This window comes from Microcebus murinus, chromosome 5, assembly GCF_040939455.1.
Source record: "Microcebus murinus isolate Inina chromosome 5, M.murinus_Inina_mat1.0, whole genome shotgun sequence".
NCBI lineage: Eukaryota > Metazoa > Chordata > Mammalia > Primates > Cheirogaleidae > Microcebus > Microcebus murinus.
This window is the reverse complement of record NC_134108.1, coordinates 24,086,921-24,114,644: the sequence shown is the minus strand read 5'-3', so window position 1 is coordinate 24,114,644 and position 27,724 is coordinate 24,086,921. Positions and strand designations below refer to the sequence as shown.

The window sequence follows — 27,724 nt, the reverse complement described above, 5'->3', positions numbered from 1 at the left end:
CCAACATGGGTCCTAAGTCTGGGAGTGAGGCCTGAGCCCCCCTGAAATCTACTCTCTTGCTCTGTTGGGGCTGACAGAGCCAGGGGTCACACATGGATTGATATGTGAATGTCAGACTTCTCCACACCTTTCCACCTGTGGGCTTGCTTGGTGACCAGAAGCTTCCAGCTCTCCCTCCGCGTGAAGAACTTCTGGTCATTTGGAGGTCCCATAGAAAGAGGACATGTGGAATTCTACCCTTGGGCTTTACCTAGAACCAGTCCCAGAAATATGTAGCTACTACACCAGGCTGTTCCCATCTGAGATCTCTCTGAAGAGTGAGGACATTTTCCCTTCTTCTTCTTCCCTCTTCTTTAGTCTGAACCTGTGTTCTGGAATGGGACTGATGGTCCTGACAAGAGGAACTGGTAGCACGGCATTTGGGCTTACTGTGAGGAGTTTCTCAATTCACCTAACTACTGCAACCATATGCTATCCGCTCTGTTTTGTTTTTTTCTTGATAAAATCTTAGCGTGTTGCCAGCAGAGCCATTTTGACTATGCTATGTTACATTTTAAGGAAGAGATTTAAAATTTGGGTGGGATGGGGAAAGGAATATGAAATATCAAAATCCTGAGGGGCATCTAGAGTCTTAAAAATATAATTTTGAGATAATAAAAGACCATTATGGTCCTTCTAATATAAACTACCCAAAGCAAAAATCTTTGGTGTTTGTGACTGTGGTTAAGTGATCAATCTCATAGCTTCTGCTTCCTATCTATAAAATGTGGATAATATATTGTTATCTAGTGCATAAGATTGTTGAGACAATTAAATGATGTATTGTGTGTACAGTACTTAGCACATTGCCTGATATGAACTAAGCACTGAATAAATAATATCATCATCATTATTATATTATTCACATTAATACTATTATTGGCTTGTAGGGTATACCAGGCGATAATACAGACCCTTAATTTAGATGACACGGTGATTCCTAAGAGGGAGTGTGTGAGTTATTTTTGGCTGCATAGAAAGGATTTTCAAAAGACTGAGAAATATTGTTTCCAGGCATAACTGTGCCCACAGCCCACCACTTTCTATTTATGGCTTTTACTTTGCCGTGATTCCAGTTTTGAAGAAATCCCATATGACTTTCAGTCAGGTATTTTGTAATACCATCTGTCTTTATTTTGGCTGGTAGAAGAAATCCAATCCTAAATATTAATCATTTGAGAGGGCTGGCCCTAACGGTCTTGTTAACCAAGTTCCCCGCCTTTGCAACCCAGAGCCGCGTCTATGCACAGGTCTCCTACGGCGTTGGGTGTGGTTCTCACCTCCTCTCTGAGCTCGTACTGATCAATGATGCTTTTCAGCTTTTCTGCGAGCTCTGTGTTCTCCTGACAGAGCTTCATGTTTCGCTCGCTCTGCTGTTCGATCTGAGCCTGGATGTCTGTCAGGGTGCTCTGGAAATGACTCGTGATCTCCTTCCTTTTCTCTTCTTCCTCACGTGCCCTCTGAAGGGTCTCTTCCTGGGGATACAAAGCAAAATATTGTGTTATGCTGGTTTAAAGGCGCCCTGGGCTTACAGACTCGGGATTAGGTCATTGAAAGGAGATTAGTGTGCAGAGTTAAGTGGGGTGTTTTTTTTTTCTCAGTTCTCTATAGCTAACATTGCTCAGTCCCAAAATAAATGTGTGAGCAAAGGTTTCAGCTGTGAGTACACAGTCACTCCAAGCAGGTGCTCTGAGGGCCTGGAATTTGATAGTTGGTGATGAATAGGCTTGTTTTAAAGATGACAGGTCTCCTGCTGAGTGAATGGACTGCAGCGATTTCTAACAAACAGGCAGTCACGCGGTTTTGATCTGTTGGCTGTGGTCTGGAAGAAAGGCCACTGGGTTTTACTGATTGGTGAGACAGGTCATACGCTCCTTTGGTTTGGTACAGGAAGAAGAACAATAGATCTTATATTCTCCCATAAAAACCATGGCATATTAACCACACAATTGTATTACCCCAGTTGTGTCAATATAAGTGATCACAATATAAACTTTCCCTTAGTGATAAAAAACTTTCATCAAAAAGCTAAAAGGAAACTAAGACTGATATAGATCAAGCACAACCATTCAAGACTATAAAAGGAAATCTTTCCAAACATGCTGGATAGATTGTTTCTGAAAGAACAATCATTACACGTGTCACATAGGGTAATTAAAATGTTCAATGTAAATTTTGAGTCTGAAAGCAATATTAAGTTTCAACTTTTCTTTAACTCTAAAATGAAACATCTAATTTTCTCCCTTCTGCTTTGTTAACGTTGAAGAATTGGAAATTAACTTTTATATCATTTCTGTTCTTTTTTTCTCCTAAATCAAAACTCTCTATTCATTGCTAACCACTAACAATATGCTCAAATTTTCTCCATATCTATATTGAGAATTGCTTTGTAATTGTTCAGCTCATTCTTTTAGAATAAAAGGGTTTAATCTTGCTACATCATACCAAAGATAGAGACACTTACACTACTGACAGATGATACAGACATTTTAGGATTCCTTTCAGTTCTGATTAATTGTTAATATGAAAGCCTGCTTCTTTGTTGGCAAGTAAAATTATACTGCATTTAATTGCCTACCAAATTCAAATTATGTAACAGGACTTTTAAAAAGAAATAATAATATTAACATAAGTAATTGTACAAATCTTTATTATGATAGAATAATGTGATCAAAATAAAAACTGATGCTGAAAATATATGTTCTGGAAATATTTTGTCATTAGATTTCCTCTTTCCTCTACAATATTAACACATTTCCCAATTTAATATGCCTCCTGACATCAGAATTATAATTTATTCATGTTATAAACTTCTATTAAGCAATTTCTCAGGGATATCAAGGATATTGTACTTTCTGATCCAAAGGGATTAACTGAGATGTTATTTCCCTGAACTTTGTACACTAACACCTACTATATGTATTTCACTAAAAATGATTGTGTCCATCAGCTAAGAGCAACTAAATATACATATAATAGTGATCATCTTCTCATAGCTCATGCTTAAGCCTAGAAGTTAGCAAGTTTGAAATCAGAGAACTATAGACCATGATCTGAATTCTATTTGTATTTACAAATATTCCATCCATGAACGAATAAATGAAAGAACCACTTCATGCACCCCAGCAAGTCTGAGTTTTTTACTGGGAGCTGGCTACAGAATGAAGGTACAGATGTTAAGATGGCATTAAACACATGTCAAATCATCATAGCACTCAATCTTGGCTCACAAAACAGCATCTTGCATTTTACATTATATTGTTTTTCAATGAGATAAAAGTAAATCTAACAAAATCTTATAAAATTTGATAAAGAATTTGCAATCATTTGGACAGTGTTGGAGATAAAATTTTATTTTCTTCATTATCAAACACATTATTCAAAGTGAAAATTAATAATGTCAATTAAAATTGAGGGATGAAGTCTGAAATAACTAAGAAAAAAACTTTGCAAGCATCCTTGTGCATCTTAGAACTCAGGCTGTGCCTGGCACATAATCCATAAGTATTCAATAAATGTTTATTTAATGAATCAATGAATTATTAATTTATGTACAGACATATGAGTATCTTGGACTAGATGATTCCTATAGACCTTTCCACATTAAAATTCTATGATATTCTGATAATAAATGCTACTTATTTTTTAGGAAAACCATCTCCCTGAGCCACTTACCCATCTCATACTAGGTGGTTCTTTCTCAGTAGAGTTTGAGGTTCAGATTTTTTTTTTTTTCTGAAGCAAAGGAATCCACCAGAAGAGGTTCAGATTTATTGCTTCAAATATATGTAGTATTTTGTAGAAACAAGCCCATATGTCAGACTTTCACTGGTCTTTTTCTAAATTATCCTAGATTGTGAGGTAGTGTGTGTGTGTGTGTGTGTGTGTGTGTGTGTGTGATCCATTGAAGAAGCAATATGAATAAAGAACAGTACAAGTTAAAATTTATGGTGGTGAAAAGACCTCATTATGCATTCTCTTTGTATATCTTCCCAAGCTCCAAGCACATTAATTTTAGATTCAGGTATACTTAGACTGTTTCTCCAGGATTGCCAAGGAAGCTCCTACAAAGTTGACCCCTCTGCAGACAACAATTATAAACACTGGTTGAAATAACTTAAGGGCACTGGAGAGCAAACAAAATCAGAGAGATTCTGGAGGGAAGTTGGCACTTGTATATAATGTAAGTTTCCCATTTTTTATAGCTTTTAACTTATAGGGAGACTGCAGTTGGCAACAGCATACAATGGGTAAAATTCTCATAGAAAACATGCTATCTTTCTGGTCTGAAGAATGAGAGTACAGAGTTCTGGACAACTATAGCCACTGGAAGGTGAGGGAAGATCACCAGGAAGGAAAAGTCAGAGGAGTAGAGCCTTAAGTTCCGTGAATAAACTTAGCTCAAATCTCTGACTGACTCTGAACCACACACGTGTAAGATAGACTCAAAGCAATTTAACTAAAGAAAAAAGAACTTAACTGAGATTTGAGCTGCTGCCCCAGAGATGAATTTATAGTTTAAATATAACCAAATTAACTGCTGGCTTAAAAAAATAATCAAAATTCTTCAAGGTACAGTAGAATCCATATTTTTCCACATTAACGGTCACAACATCCAGGATACAATCAACAATGACTTGACATATGAAGAACCAAGAAAATGTGACCCATTCTCAGAAGAAAAGACAATCAGAGGAGGCCTGTTCTATAATGATCCAGATATACAATTAGCAGACAAGAATTTAATTTAGTTTAATTATTTCATTTAATTTATTTTTAATGTTTTTAGAGTCAGTGTCTGGCTCTGTCATCGAGGCTGGAGTGCATTGGCCTGATCATAGCTCACTGTAACCTTAAAATCTTGGGCTCAAGCAATCCTTCCTCACCCTTCAGAATAACAAGGATTACAGGCATGTGTCATCACATCCAGCAAACTTAAATTTTTTGTGGAGGCAGGGGTTTGCTGGTCTTGAGCTCCTGGCCTCAAGCAATCCTCCTGCCTCAACCTCTCAAAGTGCTAGGATTTCAGGCGTGAGCCACCATGCCTAGCTCAGGCAAGAATTTTTAAACAGACATTATAACTATGCTCAATGATACAAAGGAAAATATTATCTGAATAAATGAAAAGATAGAAAATTTCAGGTGAGAAAAATAATCTATAAAAAGGAACTAAATGGTCCAGGTACAAGTTGCTCACACCTGTAATCTCACCACTTTGGGAAGCCAAGGTCAGAGGATTACCTTGAGGCCAGGAACTTGAGACCAGCCTGGGCAACACAGTAAGACCCTATATCTACAAAAAGTAAAAAAATTAGCTGAGTGTGGTTGCACTTGACTATAGTCCTAGCTATGCCAGAAGCTGAGATGGGAGGATCACTTGAGCCCAGGAGGTTACAGTGAGATATGATAGGGTCACTGCACTCCAGCCTGGGTGATAGAGTGAGACCGTATCTCAAAACAAACAAAGAAACAAACAGAAAACAACAAAAACAACACAACAACAACAAAAAAAAAACAACAAAAAAAAAAAAGAAGGAAAAGAGAAACCAGAAACCACTACAATCAAATGAAAATTTTGAAATTAAATTTACAGAATCTGAAATGTAAAAGTAACTGGATAGGTTCAGAGCAGAATGAAAATGACAGAAAAAAAAATATCAGTGAATGTGAAGATAGCCCAATAGAAATGATATAATCTGAAGATAAAAGACTAAAAGGATTGGCCAAGGACAAGAAGAAAGACTTAAAGATTGTGGGACAATATCAAAAGGTCTAACACACATAGAATCTTAGAAATAAAGGATAAAGAGAGAGACAGAGTGGGAGGAATGGGGCAGAAAAAATATTTAAAGAAATAACAGCTGAAAATATTGCAAATTTGGTGAAAGACATACAATTACAGATACAAAAAGCTTAGCAAATACTAAGTAGGATACATATGAAGAAAACTACTCATTACCATAGAGTAGTCAAAGCTATGAAAATTGAAGATCAATAGAAAGACCTTGAAAGTAGTAAGGGAAAATTGACATATCACAGACAGGGGAATGACAAATTCAACATATCATATTGTTGATTTTCATCAGCAATTTTAAAGGCCAGAATATAGCAGAACATTTATATAAGACTGAAAGGAACCCCACACCCCGAGACAACTCCTGTCAATGTAGAATTTTATATCCAATGGATATAGCCTTCAATAATAAAAGCAAAATAAAGACATTTTAAGGTTAAAAGATGACTAAGATAATTGATTGCCATCAGATTATACTATAGGAAATACTAAAGGAAGTTCTTCAAGCTGAAGGAAAATGACACAAGACAGAAACTTGAAGCTTCAGAATGAATAAAAAGTATTAGAAATAGTAACTATCTGGACAAACAAAAATAGTTTTTGCTTTAAATTTTTAAAGAAACATATGATTGTTTGAAGTAAAAATTATAACATTGTCTCATGGGCTTTATTAATGGATGTAAATGTAATACATATAACAATTATAGCTTAAATGTTGGGGAAGTAAATAGACCTACAAAGTTGCAATATTTCTACATGCTATATGAAGTGATACAGTGTTACTTGCAGGTAGACTATGAAAAGTTAAAAATGTATGTCATCATCACAGAACAACTACTAAAGGTAATGCACAGAAATAAGGCAGGAAAAGAACAGAGGAACAGAAAGCAGGGGTGACAAAGAGTAACAAATAATAAAATGGTAGACATATGTCCAACCACATCAATAATTATATTAAATGTTAATGGACTAGTACTCCAATTAAAAGGCAGGTACTATAAGAATGAAAATAAACAAGATCCAGCTATACACTATCTTAGGAGATGCACTTTAAGTATAAATACCCAGGTTGAAAATAAGTGGATGAAAAGAGATATACTATGCAAACAATAAGAGTAAGAAAACTGGAGTGGCTATATTGGTATCAGATAATCTGAATATCAAGGTAAAGATTATTACTAAAGGACATTTCATAATGATAAAATGGTCAATTCATCAAAGATGAATAACAATCATAGATGTATATATACCTAATACCAATGCTTCAAAATACATAAAGCAAAAATTTGATATAATTTTAAAAAGTAGATAATTCCACAATTATGCTAAGAGATTTTTAACACTCATTCCACAGCAATTGATAGACAAAAATTCAATAAATACATAAATGATTTAAAGCTAACTGTTATTTATAGAACACTACATCCAACATCTAAACAACAGACATTCTTTTCAAGTACATATAGTATCAAGATAGATCATATTTAATGGGCTATAATAATTTAAAAAATACTTCTAAATAATTCATGAGTCAAAGAAAAAATGAGAAAGGAAATAGAAATATTTTGAATTTGAATCCTGATTTTGACACATAAAATATGCATGACCTTGGTCAACTGATTTGGATGGCTGTCAGTTTCTGCATCAATAAAGTGGAGATATTAACTCTCGTAGTGTTTTCATGAAGATTAAATAACATAGGAAAAGCACTTTGCACAACCTCTGGCATAATCATGATCCTTAATGTCATTGTGTGTTCTGTAAACCATTACTGAGGGTGTGTAGGTACAATTATGAGGTCTCCTGTCACTTCCATCATTCTGTCTTTGAATGCTACCCAAAGAGACCAAGTATATCATTCTACTCTTTGAATCTCTTTGTTGATATACTTTCCCACCATATCTAATTTAATTTTTATCTCTTTACTATGTTGCATTGCTGAGAGCCAGGAGATTTATGTGAATGCAGAGTACTATCACTTGGATACATATCTTGAGTTGAGGAGAATGTGTCCATTCTCAGGACTCCCCAATCCAGGCTGGGTCTCGGAGTGCCACTAGTGCAGTTGTTGAAGACATACCAGTGACCCATCTCCTAAAATGTGTGATTTAAGATTTAGAGCTCATCACACTGGCCTTCCATTTCCCAGATATCAAAAACCATTATTCTCTTCTTTTTTTCTTCCTGACTCATTGTAAAACCTCAGCAATGATTTTCATGACTGTTTCTTGAAGTATCTCCTTTTAGACACATGTAATAATAACTACCTCACATGGGCAGGGGTGTCTAATTAATTATTGTTTGTCAAAAGCTTTAGGATCTTTAGCTGGAAAGGGGATTGTGGATGCACACGGTATTATCTTGGAAAACCCTGCATCTTGCTGTGTTGAATGGAGCTGTGTATAATCAAATTAACTACACTGCTAGGGGCTTATGCTGTAATTAATGAAACCCATGCAGGCTGAATGAAGTGATCAGTCTATTATTTTTAGATTGAATAATTAAGTCTGAAGAGCTTTGGTGATATTTTTCAGTAGCTTCTTTTTTCAGCTGACTATTGACATTTTGGCTCTCAATCTCACTTTATCGTGTCAACTAGCCTTGTGTCAATTCCTCTCATGTCGTGCAGAATTCATTATAATACAAAAAAAAGTCAAATCTTTACAAATTTGTGTTTTAAAGAGAACTAAGGCCTATTTTAAAAACAAACTCAAGGTGATAAAAAGGAAAGGGGAATTGCACACACTTAATGAAGGGCCTGTACCGTGTCAGTTACTGGGCGGGCACCTTACAGATGGGACCTCATTTAATTTTTTCCCAACCACACAGTGAAGCTGGCGTAATACCCATTTTATGGATGAGGAAACAAGCTCTTAGTTTATTTTACCTCACTAGTAAGCAAATGGCAGGGCCAGTATTTGAACCTAAGACTCTCTGATTCTAAAACTCACACTCTTTCCACAAGTAGCAGAGTCCCATGTCTGTGCACCGTGCAAGAGAGAGTGTTGTTTTGAGCCAAGGTGACATGTACCTTCAGGGTCTTGTTGTGTCTCTGCAGCTCCCGGCACAAACTCTCCAGTTTGCTTCGAGCAAGGATAGCTCTGCTGTGTTCACTTTGTAACTGGTCCTTTTCCTTTTGGATTTGTGCCTGTTTCTTTTGTAGGAGCTTTAACTTCTTTTGCTCAGTGCGATGTTCATCCAGCTAGACATAGAGGTGCAAACGTGAAAGAAAATGGCAGGAATCTCTTTGGAGTTGATAGAACACAAGCAAAACCCAAAGATCACTCAATGGTTGTTTGGATACATTTTTTTTTCTTTTTTTTTGCTATTATCTGTCCCCTCTGAAAGTAAATGAACTTCACAAATGTCACCTTTGTTGTACTAGTAGATATAATTTTTAGAGCATAACATTTATAGGTTTTCATTTTTATTATTAATCTCTTCTCACTTCAATCTTTTCTGGGGGTGGTCTGTAAATATTTTTCTTGAGTCTATCTAACAATGCCAGCCAGTATGGGAAAGCATGTCTCAGAATTTGTAAACTGCCAGCATTCATGACAATACCTTGCACAAGGCAATAGTCAACAGTTTGTCTGCCTGGGTTACTTTTATTTCTCATAATTCTTTCCCAAAACAAGATTATAGTACTATTTTTATTTTTAATTTTTACCATATTTCATAATATTATGGGGATACAAATGTTTTGATTACATGTTTTGCTTTTTGTGCAGTTTGAGTCAAAGTAATAAGTGTGCCCATCACCAAGGAAGTGTACATTGTGCCTGTTAGGTGTAAATTTACCTGTCTCCTCCACCTCCTCTGACCTATTTGGTTTCCATTGAGTTTTACTACCATATGTGCACATGGGTGTTGATCAATTAGTTTTAATTCAATAGTGAGTACATGTGGTGTTTGTTTTTCCATTCTTATGATACTTTGCTTGGAAGAATGGTCTCTACTTCCATCCAGGTTGTTATGAAAGCTATTAGTTCACCTTTTTATGGCTGTGTAGGACTCCATAGTATACCACATTTTATGAATCCACTCATGTATTAATGGGTTGAATCAACTTGGATTGATTCCACATTTTTTCTTTTTTTTTTTTGTTTTTGAGACAGAGTCTCACTTTGTTGCCCAGGCTAGATTGAGTGCCATGGCATTGGCCTAGCTCACAGCAACCTCAAACTCCTGGGCTCAAGCGATCCTTCTGCCTCAGCCTCCTGAGTAGCTGGGACTACAGGCATGTGCCACCATGCCGGGCTAATTTTTTCTATATATATTAGTTGGCCAATTAATTTCTTTCTATTTATAGTAGAGACGGGGTCTCGCTCTTGCTCAGGCTGGTTTTGAACTCCTGACCTCAGCAATCCACCCACCTCGGCCTCCCAGAGTGCTAGGATTACAGGCGTGAGCCACTGCACCCGGCCAATTCCACATTTTTTGATTGTGAATTGTGTGCTGCAATAAACATTTGAGTGCATGTGTTTTTATAGCACTATTTTTTAAAATAGGAAAGAGAAAAATAGCCTCCTGGTAAACAGAAGATGAAGTCCTCTTCTTTAAAATATTTGGGCTCTGGGTGTGGATTATTTGAGTGCAGATTGTTTGGGTGTGGAAAAGGAGAAGAAGAGAAAGTGCCTTCCACTACCTAAGCAGTGATAGGTGTTCACCAAAGTATCAGAAATAACCACTGCATAACTCAATGATATGAACGGCAAGTATCTGTGACATGCCCTGCACCCCACCCACCTCCACCCGCTCCGCGCTTGCAGGGAACAAATCATGACGCTGGTTCCTGCGAGCCTAGGTGAGCTCTTCCCGCATCCCTCCAGCAGCCCCGACTAAAGCACTGTATCAGGGATGGCGTGGAAAATGAAACCAATTTACCACTGTACTTTCCACCTCGGGATGTTAAAGTTCTAGGGGAGGATTGCCAGGTTAAATACAGGACACCAGTTACATTTAAATTTCAGATAAATAAGGAATAATTTCTTTGTGTGTAAGTATATCCCAAATATTTCATGGGACATATTTTTACCAAAAAAAAATATCTGTTGTTTATCTGATATGTCAACTTAACTGAGTGTATTTTTTTTTTTTTTTAAAGTTCTGGCTACGTTATTAAGGGGCTCTAGAGCCGGGTGGGGGGAGGGGAGCGGGGATATCAGTCTCCAGGTGCTTCCGGTTCCTCACGGAGCCAAATGGATCCCTGGACCACATGAACCTGGACATGTGTCTTAGTTTCTTGGTTTTGAAAAAGCATTTGTTCTTTCTGAGCTAGATGAACAGGACTGTCACACTTTCTTTAGTTCACATCTTATTTCACTCCTTTCCTCCCTTCCTCCTCCCATACCGAGATAACGATTATAAACCCTTGCCAGATTAAGCTAAGGATATGCATATATGATATTCTATCTTCATATTTATGCACAGTTTCTACCTATTAGTGGGAATTAGCATTTGAAAAAACAAGACCCATGTTACTAAAAATATTGATTGACCTTGATACCTTCCTTGGAAAATCAGTGATACTTTGTTTCATATTTCCCAGGCTAAATTCCTGTTCATAAGATAGATGTGGTCCTTTCATTTTGCACCATAGTTATTAGATAGGGGTGAAATTTCTCATGCTTATATTTGGATTTTAAATGACCTATTGTCCTTTCTTGAAGTTTAAATATTGTTATTATTTTTGTTCCCCTCATGGTTTAGACTTTACCTTTTGAAGATTAAACCATATGTCTGGGCTTCTCCACCTCAGCACTATTGCCATTTTGGACCAGATAATTTTTTGTTGTGGGCATTGTCCTGTGCACTGTAGGCTGTTTAACACCATCTCTGGCCCCTATCCACTATGTGCCAGTAGCACCACCCAACTGTGACATCCCCAAGTACCTCCAGACATGCCTAATGTCCCCTGTTTGGGGAGCACGGTCCTATGTGGCTTTCTCTGAATGCTCTACACGTGTCTTATAAGTTGGAAGAAAGATGATTTGTGCTTGCTCATTGGCCTTTCAATGTTTCAGTTTTACTGCAAGATCATGCAAATTTAGAATTTAGCTAGGTCTACTTTGCTTTGCTCTAAAATAAAAACCCTTCACTTTCTGACTTTGTTTTAAGTGTGTGGATAATTTTGTTCAAATGCTTCAGGCCCACGTGAATGCCTATGAATGCATGGAGTTTCTGAATGAACGAAAGCAAACATGTTGCGACTGAGTCAACTTCGGTCAAATGCTGGCTTTGCAATTTAACAATGCACGCATGTGGGCCTTGTTCTTGTGTGCAATTGTAACCGGCATATAGGATTTGTATCTGCAATTTATCTTGTTCTTTCTTTCTTTTTTACTAAGTTAAAAAAGTAAAATTAATGCCAAGTGCCAAATTAAAATCATATTAGTGATGTTGTTTTAACTACATAAAAATTGAGGAAATTTGCAAAAAATGTTTCTCCCAGGCCATTTCTTAATTGAATCATGAGGTGTCTTTATTTATTAATGAACTTATCCTTATTTATTAATGACTACAATGGGAGATAGTATTACAGGATTCAGACTGTGCAAGGATGAGTGAGCTGGAGTGGCAGCTTAATTCACAGCTTTGAATTTGATGATTTATTCCATATGAACACTTATATTTCAGACATTTTCTATATTAATGTCCAAATCAGTGGGCAAGGAAATAGGCTTTAGTCTCCAAGTAAAAAATTAAAATTCCTTGTAATTTTTCTTTTCTGAAAAGGAAATGTAATGGGTTTTTTGGCTCAATTTTCTCCTATTCATTTTTTCTAGAATGATCTTTTAGGTTTAAAACTGTTTTATAGGAGATGATATAAATGCCAAAGTTTAGGAAGTAAGGCTTGAATTTAGTAGAGTCTCTAAAAAAATAACCTCCGCAGGGGTGACTGCTTGGCTAGAGGACAAATAGGTGCAGAGAGTTCCCTGAGCCCAGGAACAGTCCTGGCTTGTAGAGAAAGTCTTGGTCAGACTGGAGAAGTGATTCTTCTGCAATATACTGTTATGGGACTGCAGCACTGCAAACAGCTTTCTGCGCTAGTGTGGAATCCTGCCCAGTCCAGTCATGTATAGAAAATTGCATTGCAAACTAAACATGAATGGCCTTGGGAATTAAAGTGGCAAAGGAAAAAACGATACGGAATATACTAAAAATGGCAAGCATGGATAGGTGAGAGTAGTATGGAAAGGTGGGAGTAGGGACCAAACTATGGAGGGAGAATGTTACTTTTGACACCTAACAGTTGATGATCTTGAAATGGTTACTGGCCAATGTTATACAAGTTGTGATAAAATTGATACACTGATACTTGTTTTGTAAATTTCTACTAGTCTGTTGGAAAGCAATATGGCCTTAAAGTTTAAAACCAAAAAGCATTCATCTTGTTTGCTTTAGTCCCATTTCTGTTTTTTTTTTTTTTAAATAATAAAAACAAAGGAGAAGGAGCAAATCTCATGCATGATGATGTTCATTGCAGCAATATCTGGTAAAGCAAAATAGTAGGAGGAATCTAAATGTCTCCAAATTAGTGGATTAGTAGATACAGCCACGTAATGGAATATGACACCACTTTTACAAAATATAATTATAAAGACTGTAAATTACATGGCAAAATGTCATATGAACCAAGGTACATATTTTATTATATTATAATATTTTATTTTATATAATTTATATATATTATTTATTTACTTATTATTTATTTATATAATTTATATATTTTTATTTATTTTATTTTATTATTTTATTATAATTACAGTTATAAGGTACATATAAGTATACCTTGTGACTGTAATTATAATAAAAAGTATCTCTGCATATGTAGTAGAACTTGAAAAAAATGCATAAGATGAAGTTTGTGTTTTAGATGATGGGATTAGAGATATTTTTGTTTGTTTTATGTGTTCAGCATTCTTTTTTTTTTTTTTTTTTGAGACAGAGTCTCACTTTGTTGCCCAGGCTAGAGTGAGTGCCATGGCATCAGCCTAGCTCACAGCGACCTCACACTCCTGGGCTCAAGCAATCCTACTGCCTCAGCCTCCCAAGTAGCTGGGACTACAGGCATGTACCACCATGCTCGGCTGATTTTTTTTTTTTTATATATATATGTTAGTTGGCCAATTAATTTATTTCTATTTATAGTAGAGCCGGGGTCTCACTCTTGCTCAGGCTGGTTTTGAACTCCTGACCTCGAGCAATCCGCCCGCCTCGGCCTCCCAGAGTGCTAGGATTACAGGCGTGAGCCACCGCGCCCGGCCTGTGTTCAGCATTCTTATATCATCATATTGTGGTTTATGTGGTTAAAAAGTAATTAAAAAGTATTGTTGGCAGAGTTAAGCAATCAGCCAGTCACTCAGAGTTTCAGAATTTTCTGGGTCTACCGCATGACAATTCAGCATAATGGGATGTGTCAAGGTGGAAGGAGAGAATAAATAAAGATCACAGGACTAAAGTCAGAGTGAAAAATAAAGAAAACAAGTCACTCATTAAAGTCTACTCCATACAATAGGGATGAAGGGTTTGTGGGCCTGAAGCTTATTCAGTTTTGGAAGCCCTCTTAAAAAAAATAAGAAGAAAAGAGAATTAGGTCCATGGCCTCAGAGGGGACCATGCAAGTGACAGGCTCCTGAGGTTTAAGCTTCAGTGATAAATCTATTCACTGGGGGGAGCTCAACCTACTGACTGGGGGAATATTTTTGCTATGTGTAGTGTTAAGCTTCGTTCACCTGTCACTGTTTCTCCAAAAGCAATAAGTAAGTGAAAAAAATTTTAAGAAAAGAAGCAGAATTGAAAGAGAAGTCCATTTCCTGGAGAAGATGCTGCATCTCAGATGTGGGTCTCATAATCTGTGTGTTTTATAATCTGCAGGATCAGCTCAGACATCGCTGTTTTTGGCATTCTCAGATCAGTAGGTATTTGTGAGGGTCCATTGAAACCAGAGATGCTGGTCTCATGAAGCCCTCTCCTTTTCTCCAACTGGCCAATTCTAGGGTGCTGGTAAGGAAACGATCCACTTCAAACGTTCTCTGATGGTTGGGAGTGGATTCCCTTGCTCTCAGGGGCCTTAATTTATTCAGAGGAAGGCTGCACGGGGAGCATTTAGAACTAGGCACAAAACAATCCACATGGAATGCTTTGCCACTGTAGGCAAGGGGTAGAAGGATGTGGATCACATAGAATAAATATATAAACAGAGCAGGCCAGACAAGAATGTGCCATGAGTTGAGGGTGGCATTGACTCACCCCTTTCATTCCTCCCTATGTACCCCTCAAAAATCCTGGGTATGAGAACTGAACGAAAGTTTGAAGATTTATCTTTATGTCAAGTGTATTTCTGTTTTACTGCAAAGCAAAGAGAACTTTAAAATATCCACAATTTTCAATCATCTATACTTCACTCTCCCATCCCCCAAAATTACACATACAATTGAAGGTGGAGTCAACTCCAATTCTGTCCTCTGTCTTCCTTTTGCTGTTTGCTGTTTTGCTATTTTTCCTTTTGCTGTTTGCTGTCTTCCGTTTTGGCTGTTTTGCTATTTTTCAGCTTTTCTTTTGTTTAAAAATTTTTTCTTTTATAAATGCTAGCTTGCGCTTGTTTGAGGTTACTAGCCACGTTATATAATGATGCACATAAAAACTAAGTCTCCTTTTCTCAGCTCTAACGGGAGCCTGAATACTTCTGACAAAGGGAGCTAATCAAAAAATCTTACCAATTCAGCATACTTCTTGAATAAAAAATCAAGCTTTTCTTCAGGTGTTTGCAACTTGTTCAGATTTTGCATTAGCAGGTTGGCTTCTTTGCCTTAAAAAAAAAAGACATTTGAAAAAATAAGTGTTGAATTTGCAGTCAAGTGATAAGGGCTGAAGTCTCACCTTAAACTACTTGCTAATTGCTACCAACCTTGGCCAAGCCACTAACCTATCAGATATAATTTTCTTTTTATGTAAAAAGGGTGACACCCACCTTACAGAGTAACTGAAGATTAAAGGAGAAGTTTGTGAAAATGTGTGGTACAGTGTCAGGTTCGTGGTGGCCTCTCAAATAATGTCTGCTATAACAGTAGTCCCCAAAGTTTCAACCCAAGAATCTATTCTTGTTACCTCCTCTCTGTATTCCTAATAATCAAAATACTTTATTTATGGAAGAATAACTCATGCATTTGCCCACTTTAATTAACAAAAAAAAGAAGCAAAACAGCCAATGAAAATTTCTGACTAGTAGGAAATGGCCAGTGTTGACACATGGAATTGCTGGAATTCCAGCCAAAAGCAGAGAAATGGGATGGTGTAGTTTGCTCAGTTTTTTCCTGTGGTTTTTGTTCCTTTGGTATCTCTTTTTGGAGGAACCAATTCTCTCTTTTCTGTGCATAAACCCATCCCATTAGGTTTGGATGGAAATAACTCTGATCATATTTCCTACCAAATAGAGAATAAAATCAATAAGAAAGGAAAACAGAGCCAAGCTTTCCATGGGCCTTTTTGCGACTCTGTGATGTGATGCTGGACTTGGTCTTCCTGGACCTTCCTCTCTCCCAACCAGGCCTTAACTCTGTTAGCAGTTTCATTTTCTGCTCCCACTTGGAGTTTACGCTACCTTTAAAAATTCATCTGTTCATGATTATTTAACAGGGAGCCTCAGGTTCTTTCTTTTCTTTCTCCATTGTTCTTCCTTTTGTAACTTTCAGGTCAAGGGGCCCATTTGCCTTTCTGCAGATGCCTGGAAATCTTGTCTTCAATCAACCAGTGGGGCTGAGCGTCTGGAGGTAGGAGTGGGAGGCTGAGGCCTATGTTTACTGTTAATTCTATTTTTTCTAACGTTCCAATCGAGGTGGAGCATTTTTCCCATCCTCTACTATCTGTGAAACCACTGTTGAATCAGACTGGGGAGAGCAAGCCACACAATAGAGCCTGTTTCCTGCTATATATATCTGCTTAAGAATATTAACAACTTTGACAACCTTTCCCCCAAGAACAGACATTTCCCCTTGGCTAGAATATTTTCTTTCATCCTGAAGAGGCAGATATATCATGGAATTAGGGTTTCCAGATAAATCATAGAGCGTAGGACATACTTGTACTAAAAAATTATTTGTTAATTACCTGAAATTCAAATTGCACTGGGTATCCTATGTTTTTATTTGCTAACCTGACAACCTTACGTGGAATCAAAGAATTTTAGATTTAGGAGGAACTTCAAAGAGCATCCAGACGAAATGGTTAATTTTATAGATTAAGTATCTAAGGCCCAGAAAAATCCAAAGTGACATGATTAGTGCTGACAGAGCCACAGCTTAAACCCAAGGCTATTCTACTTGTTCTAAATCACTCCATTCTCATGTGGCAGTGTGATGCCAAGGAAACCCAGGGAAATACAAGAAAACTTTTTTTTTTTAAATGACTCATTTCTAACAGTTTGTTTTGTCTATCTTTGCCCCATGAGTCAGTTCAGATTAGTGACATGGCCTAAAGCAGGGGGAAAGTGGGTGTGACCAGGAACCTCTCAGCTCTCCAACTATGGCCTGTGGCACCACGTGGCACCCTTTGGAGCTGATAATCGCAGCTCCCCCGCCCCTTCCAGGTGTGTGCTTCAGTTATTCCTCTGGCAGAGGGATGAATTTGTGTTGGTCAGACCATCCCTTTGCCTTTGTCTTCAGTCTGGAGAAGGTGCCCACATGAAGGCCACCATCTTGAGTGTCATCTATCAAAGGCAAGAGACTGTGATCAGTCTTGGCCCAGGCTCCTACCCAGTGTTTGGATCATGGCAAGTGCTCAGTAAATGCTGATATAAACAGAATAAAACAAAACCACCTAACCAAAATGGCATCATGTGAATCAAAGGAACACTGTCCTGAAAACTGCTTTGTCACTGACCAGAGGAAAGACAGGCCTTCATCTCACCTGTGGCGTTTAATGTGTGCTGTGACACCTCTCAGTGTGAGCACTGACATACAAAACCATTACACGTCTTGTTAGGGGGAGTTAGATAAAAAGTTGAGTGAGTCCAGTGATTCTCTCTTTCTTCCTACATTAAGTATGCTTAGGTTTGTTTTCCGTAACAGTGAGGAATTTTGTTTTGTTTTTTAATCTTTACACTCACTAAGGTCTCTTTTTGCTCTAATAGTCTGTCATTTGTACAGAAGGTGTTAAGGTTCAGACGCATCAATATACCTTCAAAATTATTTCTTCCTTCAACAAATAATGCCAAGAAATTGGAGACAAGCCTGTGCAGATCTCATAAATTTGTGACAGCAGAGACCTAAGTTTTAAGCTTCCACTGGTTTTGTTGGACAAGGGTGCTGTGTGGGACAGGGTGGGGAGGAGAATAGAGAGAGAGAGACGTGCTCATCTCCTAAGAAAGGGTATCATTACATCTCCCTGGAAACAGGGTCATTTGGTGACAGTGTCAGTGTCAGACACGGGAGGAAGAGCTGACTTTATTCAGGGATATTTTAACAGGAGGAGATCTCCTGCCTTCTCCCTTCTGGGTCATTCCAAAGTAAGCTTCATTTCTTCCCCATGAAAGCTGGGGAAGTCATGTGGTGCTCATGTGGCCACCACCCTGCAAAATGCCCAGTTTGGTAGGAAGTCTGCATGAAAGTAGAACCACTCGTGCAGCAAGAACAACAGTGTCACATATGGCTGTGGCCACTGGCACAGTGGTATTGGCATATGAAGGAATTATTTTCACATGAAAGAAATTAAAAAGCTTAAATTTAAAAGCAACTAAACCAGCTGTAGAAATGTGGACCAGGGTTTTTCTTGAACTTTCAGCAGAGTAATGATGAGTTTGGTGACAATTTATGCACATTTAATGTGTTCAAAACTATGCTTTTTCTCTTCCAGAATTATTTTTTACAACTTTGGGACTAAAATTCAGTCTTGAATACACACTTGTGTACCTCTCTATACTCTTTTCAATTTCTATGTGTTGCGGCAGAAGCTTAAAACTGGAAAGATGATAAATGTCCTCTTTCAAAAGTTAGACCCAAATTCATATTTCAATGTTAATTTTGTTTTCCCTCTAATATAATTAAAAATAATGAGTATCAGGCAAATAATTTCATGAGCATCTATAGATATATTTTAAGGGAAATAAGATTAATGTATGTAAGGTAGGAAGTATAGTATCATTAAATTCACACTGGTTTAAGGCTAGGAAACCTAGATTCTAGAGGTGACACTGCCATCAACTAGTTGAGTAAGCTTTTGTGAAGACTCTTAAACTCTCTGGCCTCAGTTTCTCTTTCTAAATAGATTCTGAGTTTAGCCTTTAAGATTTGGTGATTACACAACTGAAATAGCTTTAACCATTTTTAGCATGATTTAGAGAACATAAAAAGCAACATTGTTTGGATGGTATATTTGTTATCTTAGAATGTTTCAATATACTTTTAAAATTTATAAAGATTCTCTTACCCCTCACTGTCACTTCTCATTGTCATTGTTTTTGTTTGGTTGTTCTACTTGGTTTTAATGCTTCTATCAGTTTGGAAAATACTACCCTGCCTGCATTTTCTAGTCACCTTGTTATTTCGCTTGGCTGACATTTTGTATCTCTTGTATTTTAGTGACCTTGTTATATTTGTATTTGGAACTTTGGCCTCTTACGCAGTTGGGGAAGTGGACCTGGACTTCTTATTAGGTCATCTGATGGTGTGTTTAAATGATTAGCAATAATAAAAAATATCAGAAAAAGCAGTAAAGTATTCACCCATCCATTCCTTACCCTGGTCAGAAAAGAGTACTAGTCATTTTGCTCAAGAGATATTTTTCTCTCCCCTCTCATCTGCTTCTCTAAACTCTCTCTGCTGTCAGGATCTGGCCTAAGTCCTAGCTTCCCTGTGAATCTACCCATGGACTTTTACGGCTTTGCTGATTCCTCTTTCCCTTGAATTCCTCTGATCTCCTTCCATCTCCTGCAGAAAGTTTAGCATTTATATCAAAGCAACAGGTGATTGCTCTCTCAGAGTAACTAGAAGTCCAGCTAAAATGGATGAAACAGACCATCTGGGAAAGTGATCACCCAAAGGAAGACTAAATAAATGGGTGTCTGAAGACACTTCAGAATGCTGACATCTTGGTCAAGGCCTCTCAGAAGGGACAACTGAAACTCATCTGTACCTAGAAAGACAAAATCCACTAACGGAGCCATCACAAATGCTCCTCAACCAATACGCTGCTTGCTCCTGTACACCTTTGGTCCCTTGGTGTCAGCAACACGACGTCTGCCCCTTGCTTTCTTTATGACTAATCTTGCAATCACATCAACTGGTGGAGTGCCCTTTTGTGGCAGACTGAACTCCCTTGGCTTCAATTTCCCTGTCTGTAAAATTAATGGGTTGACTAGATGGATGCTGAGCTCAGAATGGACCTGTGGATCAGCTTTGTTTTTCTCCCAGGCTTAATGCTTCAAACCTATGATTTCCTATTCAACCAGTTACAACCTACATATCAAAAGGTGTATTATATTTTATCCTTGTTGTGTGCTCATTATTATGTGGTGCTTGTGCAGCCCACATAATGTTGTCAAAGAAGGATTAATAAGGCACGTGTGAGCCTGGAGCATGGCGGTAAGATGCCAAGAAGAAAGTGCATCTACCAGCTAAAGAGATTTCAAAATATTCCCCCAACTGCGCCAGTATATAGTGTGCTGACTGTGGGAGAATATACGGCCTCCAAATGAAAAACAAGTCCTGAGTGCTTGGGTTGTACAGACATTGCCCAGATATTCAAGGTGTTCTGTGCAAAGGAGTTTCGTTGGTCTAATAAGTTTAGGAAATAATAAAAACTATGCCCTTCATTATTTGAGATTTTCATTACATACCTATACATATATATATATATATATATATATATATATATACACACACAAACACACACACACACATATACAACCTTATATATATAAAGTCAGAGAATTGTGGCAGTAACTGTTTAACTTTGAAATTTCATTATTTGAGATTTTCACTCAATGAAATGTGTATCACATATTCATTTATAATATACAATGTTCTGTACATATATGTGTATATATATTTATAGTGTGTGTGTACATATATATATATAAATAGTCAGAATTCTGGCAGTAAAGACTGTGTAACTTTGTCTGAAATTTCAAATATTCTAAGTTACACACTTTAGAAAATTTTGGATTAGGGAGTCAAAACATTTCAGCATCTCAAACATAATAAGAAAGCAAACGGTATCTGATAAATACAATAATTAAAGACATCTTTGAGTAAGTACATAAGCAAAATCTAAACATTTATCTTCTGGTACAGGTTGAATGACTTATTAAAATTTTATAAAAGGCCCAAATAGGTTCTAAAAGAAGACCACAGCCAGAACTTTACATTTTCTCCAAAAGAGTGGATGAAATACTTTTGCTGCATCAGAACCATTGCTTTCCCAATCACTCTGTGTCAAAATTACCCAGGGTGCCTTGGCCTCACTCCAGACCTACCAATTCTGAATGTCTACATGTGGAGAGACAGGAACAGTGTCTATGACAAATTCTGCCTTTGATTCTAATGCACAGTTAAGTTTGAAAACCACTGGGCTAGACAATGGTGCAGTGCTATTTAGTTGTTAAATAGCCAAGAAGTCTGCCAAAGCCACTTGCAGACAACTGAAATAAAGTTTAAAATGGTAGTCACATGTATAGGTTAGCCTAAAAATGTTATTTTAATGCATAACGTAGCTGAAATAGTAGAGTGTTTAGAAGAATATGCTGATGATGTTGAGTGGCATGAAAATTAAGCAGACTGCACACTCACTTAGAGTGGGCCACCTGGGCACTCTGATTCACAAATATTGATTCTGGTCAAACACATTCAGTTGGAATTTGGTAACTTGTAGACAGCGGCAGAGTTAGAGAGGTGGGATTTTTTTTCTTACTCTAAAAAAATAATTCTGAGTATTCGGTAATTATAAGGTTAATACGGATTATGAAACAACTCCTAGAAGAGAAAATAGAAATCCAAATTGGTTATCTTTAACTTTACCCCTACTTTCTTCATATCTTTCCCCTCAATACACCACACAGGCACGTGCGCGCGTACACACACACAGCCGCACACAGATTCCTATGCAAAAGTTTTAGGAAGATAAAAATATTTTTCTGGTTAGGAGCACTTGAAGTTGTTCACTTCTGGAATGAGATTTTATATACAGTCTTATGGAAACTTTAATAATGACTAATGCAAAGAGACACATCTGAGATATTTGGTCAGAGAAGGAAAAAATGGTTCTGCAACATGGAACAACTATTATGTTTCTCTATGTTGCAAAACACTAGAGTGATTCCAACCTTGCACTTTGGAACTTGAAGATACTTTAAACGTATTATCTGGGTTATTTTAACTTTTATGCTAGGGGGTGTCAAGGATGCTATTTGAATATGTCATTTAGCCCTCTTGAAAGCATTGTAGCAATGGGTTTTAAGCATCATAGTGATATCTCTAGGAACACAACCTGTTGTGTGGCAAGAGTGACTCCATCTGGAAGGGAAGGCACCGTGATGACTGAAGTTTGACTCCTGCATATGAAGGTGTCTTGCAGCAGTGTCTTTAAACAATGTTTGTAGCATAGATAGTCCCCAAAGATGCTTATCATGAGTTTCAGCAAGGTCTGAGACGTGAGCAGCTGCACGTCTCTTTGCCCTAAAACTTGCTACGTAAAGGACGCTTTCTAGAGGGTGGGTGTGGGGATCCACTGTCTTGCGGCCACCTGAGACACCATTTCTGTTTGTAAGTCCCTATTAAATATTTCTTTTTGAGAAATTGGATTTATCAACCTCTTTTATTGGACCCATGGCTCCCTTAGCCGTTAGGGGTAGATTTGCATAGACCTGCTCACTGCAGAACAATAGCCTCTGCCAGTATAGACCTACATCTGGGTTTACAGATTGTCTGTTACTGGAGTTTGGATACAATTCTGACTCCAATACCCATGAACTTTCACTCTACCCCATTGTCTTCCAGAAATAAATAATACCTGGCCATCGCCCTTGATAGATTCCTCATCTAGCATGGGAAGAATATAAAATGATGGCTAAACTAAAAAAAAAATTAATGGAGAACTAAGGAAGGTGATGCTAGCTCTACCTGGACATGCCCGGGAAAGTATCCCATAGGAGGTGGTATTTGTAGTGAGTGTTTCCACCAGGGCAGACAAGCAGAGGGACTTTCTCATGTACAGTAACATGCTTTCACTCATAACTTAAAGAATCACCCTTCTCACCCATCTTTTATAGCCATTGTTGGTGCTGCCAATGCCCCATGCTCTCCTAAAAATTTTCCTGGGCCTGTTCTTTTGCTTATTCTACATGACAATTAGTTTGCATGTCTGTTTTTTTCCTCTATACCCAGGGCTCCCTGACCAAAGGGCCATGACTTACTTATTTTTGTGCACCTAGCACAGTGCCTCATAAAGACTAGGAATTAATAAATATTCACTGGGGATGGGGGAGTAGCTAGAGATTTCCTGGTAAAGAAAACAAGATGTGCACAGGTCTTGTTCAGATGGAGCTTAGCATATTCAAAGACTAGGAGAAGATGAGAATGACTAGCTATTAGGCAGTAGTGGTGGTGGTAATCGTGGCAGAGTGTTCAGGAAGGGGGTGTTAGGAGTCGAGTGATGTGACATAAAACCGGAACTGGTTAGGAGTAGACTATTAGGAACTTGAAGAACATGTTAAGAATTTTGGTCTCCATCCTAAGAGCCTTGGGAAGTCACTGGGACAGAGGGAAGATGGGTAACATGTTCAAAGGTTCACCTGAGCCCTACGGAGGGGAAGGGGCTTGAGATGAAAACAGCAAGAGAAAATGCAGGGAGACTTCGAAGTAATTCAGATATTAGATGTGGCTTTTAGTAAAGGTTGCAAGAAGTGCCCCTTTTTAGGAACAATTCACACACAAAAAGTCATATATTAGAACATAACTACTTGCCTAATCCTTTCAGCATTTTCTTTTCCAACTTTTGCTCTTTGTTGCTGACGGGCTCTTTGACTGTGTGTGGCTCTCCAGGAGCAGCTGGGTCTTTTTCGGCCCCTTCATTGGTTTCTTCACAGTCCCCGTCCTCATTGTCGGGTGACTCTGCAATCTCAGGCCGCTCCTTGGCCTTGGCAGGGCCCTCTTCCCCGGGGACGGTACTGGCAACAGAGCCATACATGTTTATGATGTCTTCCAGCTGTCGATTCAACTCTTCAGAGATATCGGGGTGCCCGCTTGCCTCTTTTGCTGGTGCGTGAAGACTGTCCTCCTCCAGGCCATTTTGACTGGGTGATGACAAACTGTCTCTTGGGGAGACAGTTGCCTCTGGCTCTGCTGGGAGCTGTCCTGAGTGATTATTCTCCATGCTGGGAGTAGTATCTAGTGGTAAGCACAGTTAGGTTTTCTGTAGTTAACCCAGTCGCATATTAATAGTAAGGATATCCCCCAAATGGATACCAACTAATTATGGTTTTTAACATAGAATGAATGTACTTCACAAACCATTGATATTACAATAGTAAGGGAGGAACGGTGGGAAGCCATTTTTCCAAATCAAGTCACACTATTAGCATATTTTTTGTGTTGATCTTCAATTTTCAGTAGAATCTCTTATCATTGACATTAAAAGACTATTTCATGCTATTGTTTTTCATGGCAATATTTGTCATTTTGATTAGACTACCCAGTTTGTGTGATTATTTATGTATATAATTCCATGTAGATTCACAATCATTGGAGTACTCGGATGTATACATTTTAAAAGTTTAAATTTAAAATGTTGTTAGTTTTCTTTCAAAGTTAAGATATTTATTAATAATATAAGAATCATTGAACTTATTAAAATTATTCATGACAATAACATTCCTAAACTATCTTTTGACCCATAAATCAAAATTTAATTAGTATGAATACTTTGATGTAAATGTGTTATTACACTGAACACAGGAGGTATTTCTTGCTTTTTTGGTATTTTCTTTTTCCCACATGCGTAACATATCATTATCAATCAACAGAACCTTTTTTCTGAGGTTCAAACTAGCATCATTTTTGGAATAAGACAGGGAAGGATAAAGGCATAAATAAACCAACTATGGAAACATGGTGATACTTATAATAACAATTCCTTAAATTTCTATAGTATCCTTTTATTTCAATATAAAAAATGACTTTTTAAAAGAAAAAAACAGATTATCACGTTTTCTTCTAAGTCAAGAAGCTCTAGGAAAACTTAATAATTTTTAAGAAATAGCAGTATTTCATAAACGAGGGGATGAACTAGGGAAATGATTTGGGTATAATAGGGGCTCTTAGGAAAGGGGAAGGCACAAGTTGAGTCAGAGATGCCACGATTTCTGGCTAATACCATTTCTAGGGTTGCAATAGATTGGCTTGTATCTTTAAGTTACGGTGCATCTTCTTTGTAAATAATTCTTAATGGCGATGTTACTAATTAGCAGCATAAAAAGAAGCTACGGTCCTTGTAATTCACAGGTTCTGTTCTTGTGGTGGCATGAAAGTGAAAATAAAAGCATACTGCTCTAAAAATTGCACAGCTTCCTCCTCCCATTCTCAGGGCAGTAGATGTTAAACACTTGGACACCAACAGAAATGGAAAGTTCAACGTACAGACATTGCCACCCATTGTAGTGCTCAACCAAGTTCTCATAACTTAGGGGAAGTTTTTTTTTTTTTTTTTTTTTTTACCAATTTGAATTTACCAACTTGATTATAAGATAATGCAGTATACAGCTTTGTTGTCTTCATCATTGGGATTTCTTTACCCTGACCTCCACGCATCTATATATAACTTAAGCTTTCCCTAAACTCAGAGAAAGACACATGGCACCTGCTGTCCAGCCAGAAGTTATTTTAAGCTATTCTAAAATGAGTCATGGCATTTAGCACTTCATCCTTGAAAATCACAAGAATAATTTTTCAATCGAGTTGAAAATAGTAAACATTTACTGGTTTAAATCAATATGTGGGTTTTAAAGTGTTGGGGAAACTATCTTAGGAAGAATAGTAAGGTGAATAAAACCTAGAGTAAACCAAACTTCAAAACAATGAATTTTAAAATGGTTGTCTATAGGAATTTTACTGTGGTTAGTCTACATGCAAGTTTTTTGCTTGCATTTGATTTATTCGTTATCAGATGCCACAATCATTGATTTTTTTAAATACTTAATTCCATGGATATTCTTTAAACTCCTTTTCCACATTTACTTTAAAACAGAATAATTGAACCCTTGTAAACCCAGGACAAGTCAATCCCTAAAAATAGCCTTGAGACAAATCAGTAAGAGGAAAAACAACAACAACCAAAGTCAAAGAACTCTGTTATTTTTAATTTATCCCTTTTATATTAATTAATTCTATGGCAAATAAATTCTTTCTAAATTTTAACTTACATAAACTTTATTGCCTTATTTTCCCCTCCCCAGGGGGAGAGTATTTTTCACTTGTGTTGGCAGTCCCAGGGGGCTATCCTACACACAATCCCTTCCTGAGCAACACGTTTGAATTATAAATACAACAATGGAAAGTTCTCCAACAGTTCACTGGCAACCTCAAAGTTGCAAGTTTCGGACAGCACAAACTGCACCCTACATCTTCTCACAGGGCTGGGGGGAGTGTTTGTCATACTTACCAGCAGGCAAGGAGCTAAGCAAGAAGAGAGAGGAGAGGAAAGAGGCAGCAAAAAGCAAGTCAGAGCAGCAACAGCAGGAGAAGGTGGGCTGGCTGTGTGCTTACAAGGGAGAGAGAAACCCCATACACATTCTCTCTCTCTCTCTCTTTCCACACACCAGGCAGCAGGAGGGAGGGGGTGGAGAAAGGAACATCAGATGACACAGCAAGAGAGAAATACACCCAGGCTTCTCTAGCTGTCTCCAGGGGAAATATCTCAGAAAAGAGAAGCAGCTGGTGGATCTCGACAGAGTCTCCATATTTTGTCCTTTTAAAAATTTAAACTCTGAGTATATAGCCCCTTTTGCAAGTGCAGTCTCTCACCATTGTTGTTCTTTCGGGCAGAGATCAGCCTTTCTTATTTCTTGGTTTATCTCTAGGGTGGCTGATGATTCATCTTCTTCCTCTTTTGTTTTTTTTTCCTTCTTGTGTGAGCCTAATTAGTGTCGGGTTTCTTATAGGAATCGTGGAAAAAGACAAACAATGGCATAAGAACAGGGAGGTGATAGAACCCACCTTAATTCTGATGTCATTGTTTGGCTTGTTTGCAAAGTTTGAAATAGGAATGTTGGTGGTTATTTTGGAACTGGGTTGGGTGTAATCTTCATGCAGTCACTTCATGGTGACTGGCGTGATCCCCGGATGACAGTCGTCCGCAGGTAACTGCGTTCACGTCTCAGACAAGCCCTGCGGGAAACAGTCTGCTTTTTCTTCCTTATTTGGTGGCTTTCCCACCTTCCACAGCAGCTTTCCCTCCCTTCCCAGATCCTCAGTGTGCTCCTTCACCCTTCATCCTTCATCCTCAGAGAAAGAACCTCCTTATTTACCATAAAACACCTCTCTCTCAACTTGAATGCAAGTTGAGAGAGAGGTGTTTTCTTTCTGTTTCTGGAGAATGTTCTCACCCTTCCAAAGCAGATTCCTCCATTGGAGTTTCTGCTCTGCGGACAGGCTGGCCATAGTGGCGCCCCTTGTGGTTGGCAGAATAATGCCACCCAAAAGATGTCTGATCCCTGGAACCTGTGAATGTGTTACTTTACATAACCAAAGGGACTTTGCAGATCTTTTAAAATCCTTAGAGCGATTTTCCTGGATTTCCTGGGTGGGCCCAACGTAACCTGCAGGGGTGTTTATATAAATGAGAGAGGGAGGCAGGAGGATCAGAGTCAGGAAAGGGGATTTGGTGACCAAAGTACAGTTC

The 27,724-nt window shown here is 37.9% G+C and overlaps 1 protein-coding gene across 1 annotated transcript in view; it reads right to left on the bottom strand.

The window, feature by feature from the left end:
- TXLNB (taxilin beta) overlaps nt 1–26,732 on the bottom strand; it is a 42,246-nt gene extending 15,514 nt beyond the window's left edge. The window contains exons 1-5 of the mRNA XM_012748066.3: nt 26,486–26,732; nt 23,794–24,216; nt 15,556–15,647; nt 8,865–9,035; nt 1,320–1,514 (exon numbers count right to left, since the gene is read on the bottom strand). Of these exons, the coding sequence (XP_012603520.2) occupies nt 1,320–1,514; nt 8,865–9,035; nt 15,556–15,647; nt 23,794–24,202 (867 nt within the window). The 5' untranslated portion in view covers nt 24,203–24,216; nt 26,486–26,732. The remainder of the gene's footprint in view (nt 1–1,319; nt 1,515–8,864; nt 9,036–15,555; nt 15,648–23,793; nt 24,217–26,485) is intronic.
- Between the last annotated feature and the right edge of the window lie 992 nt (nt 26,733–27,724).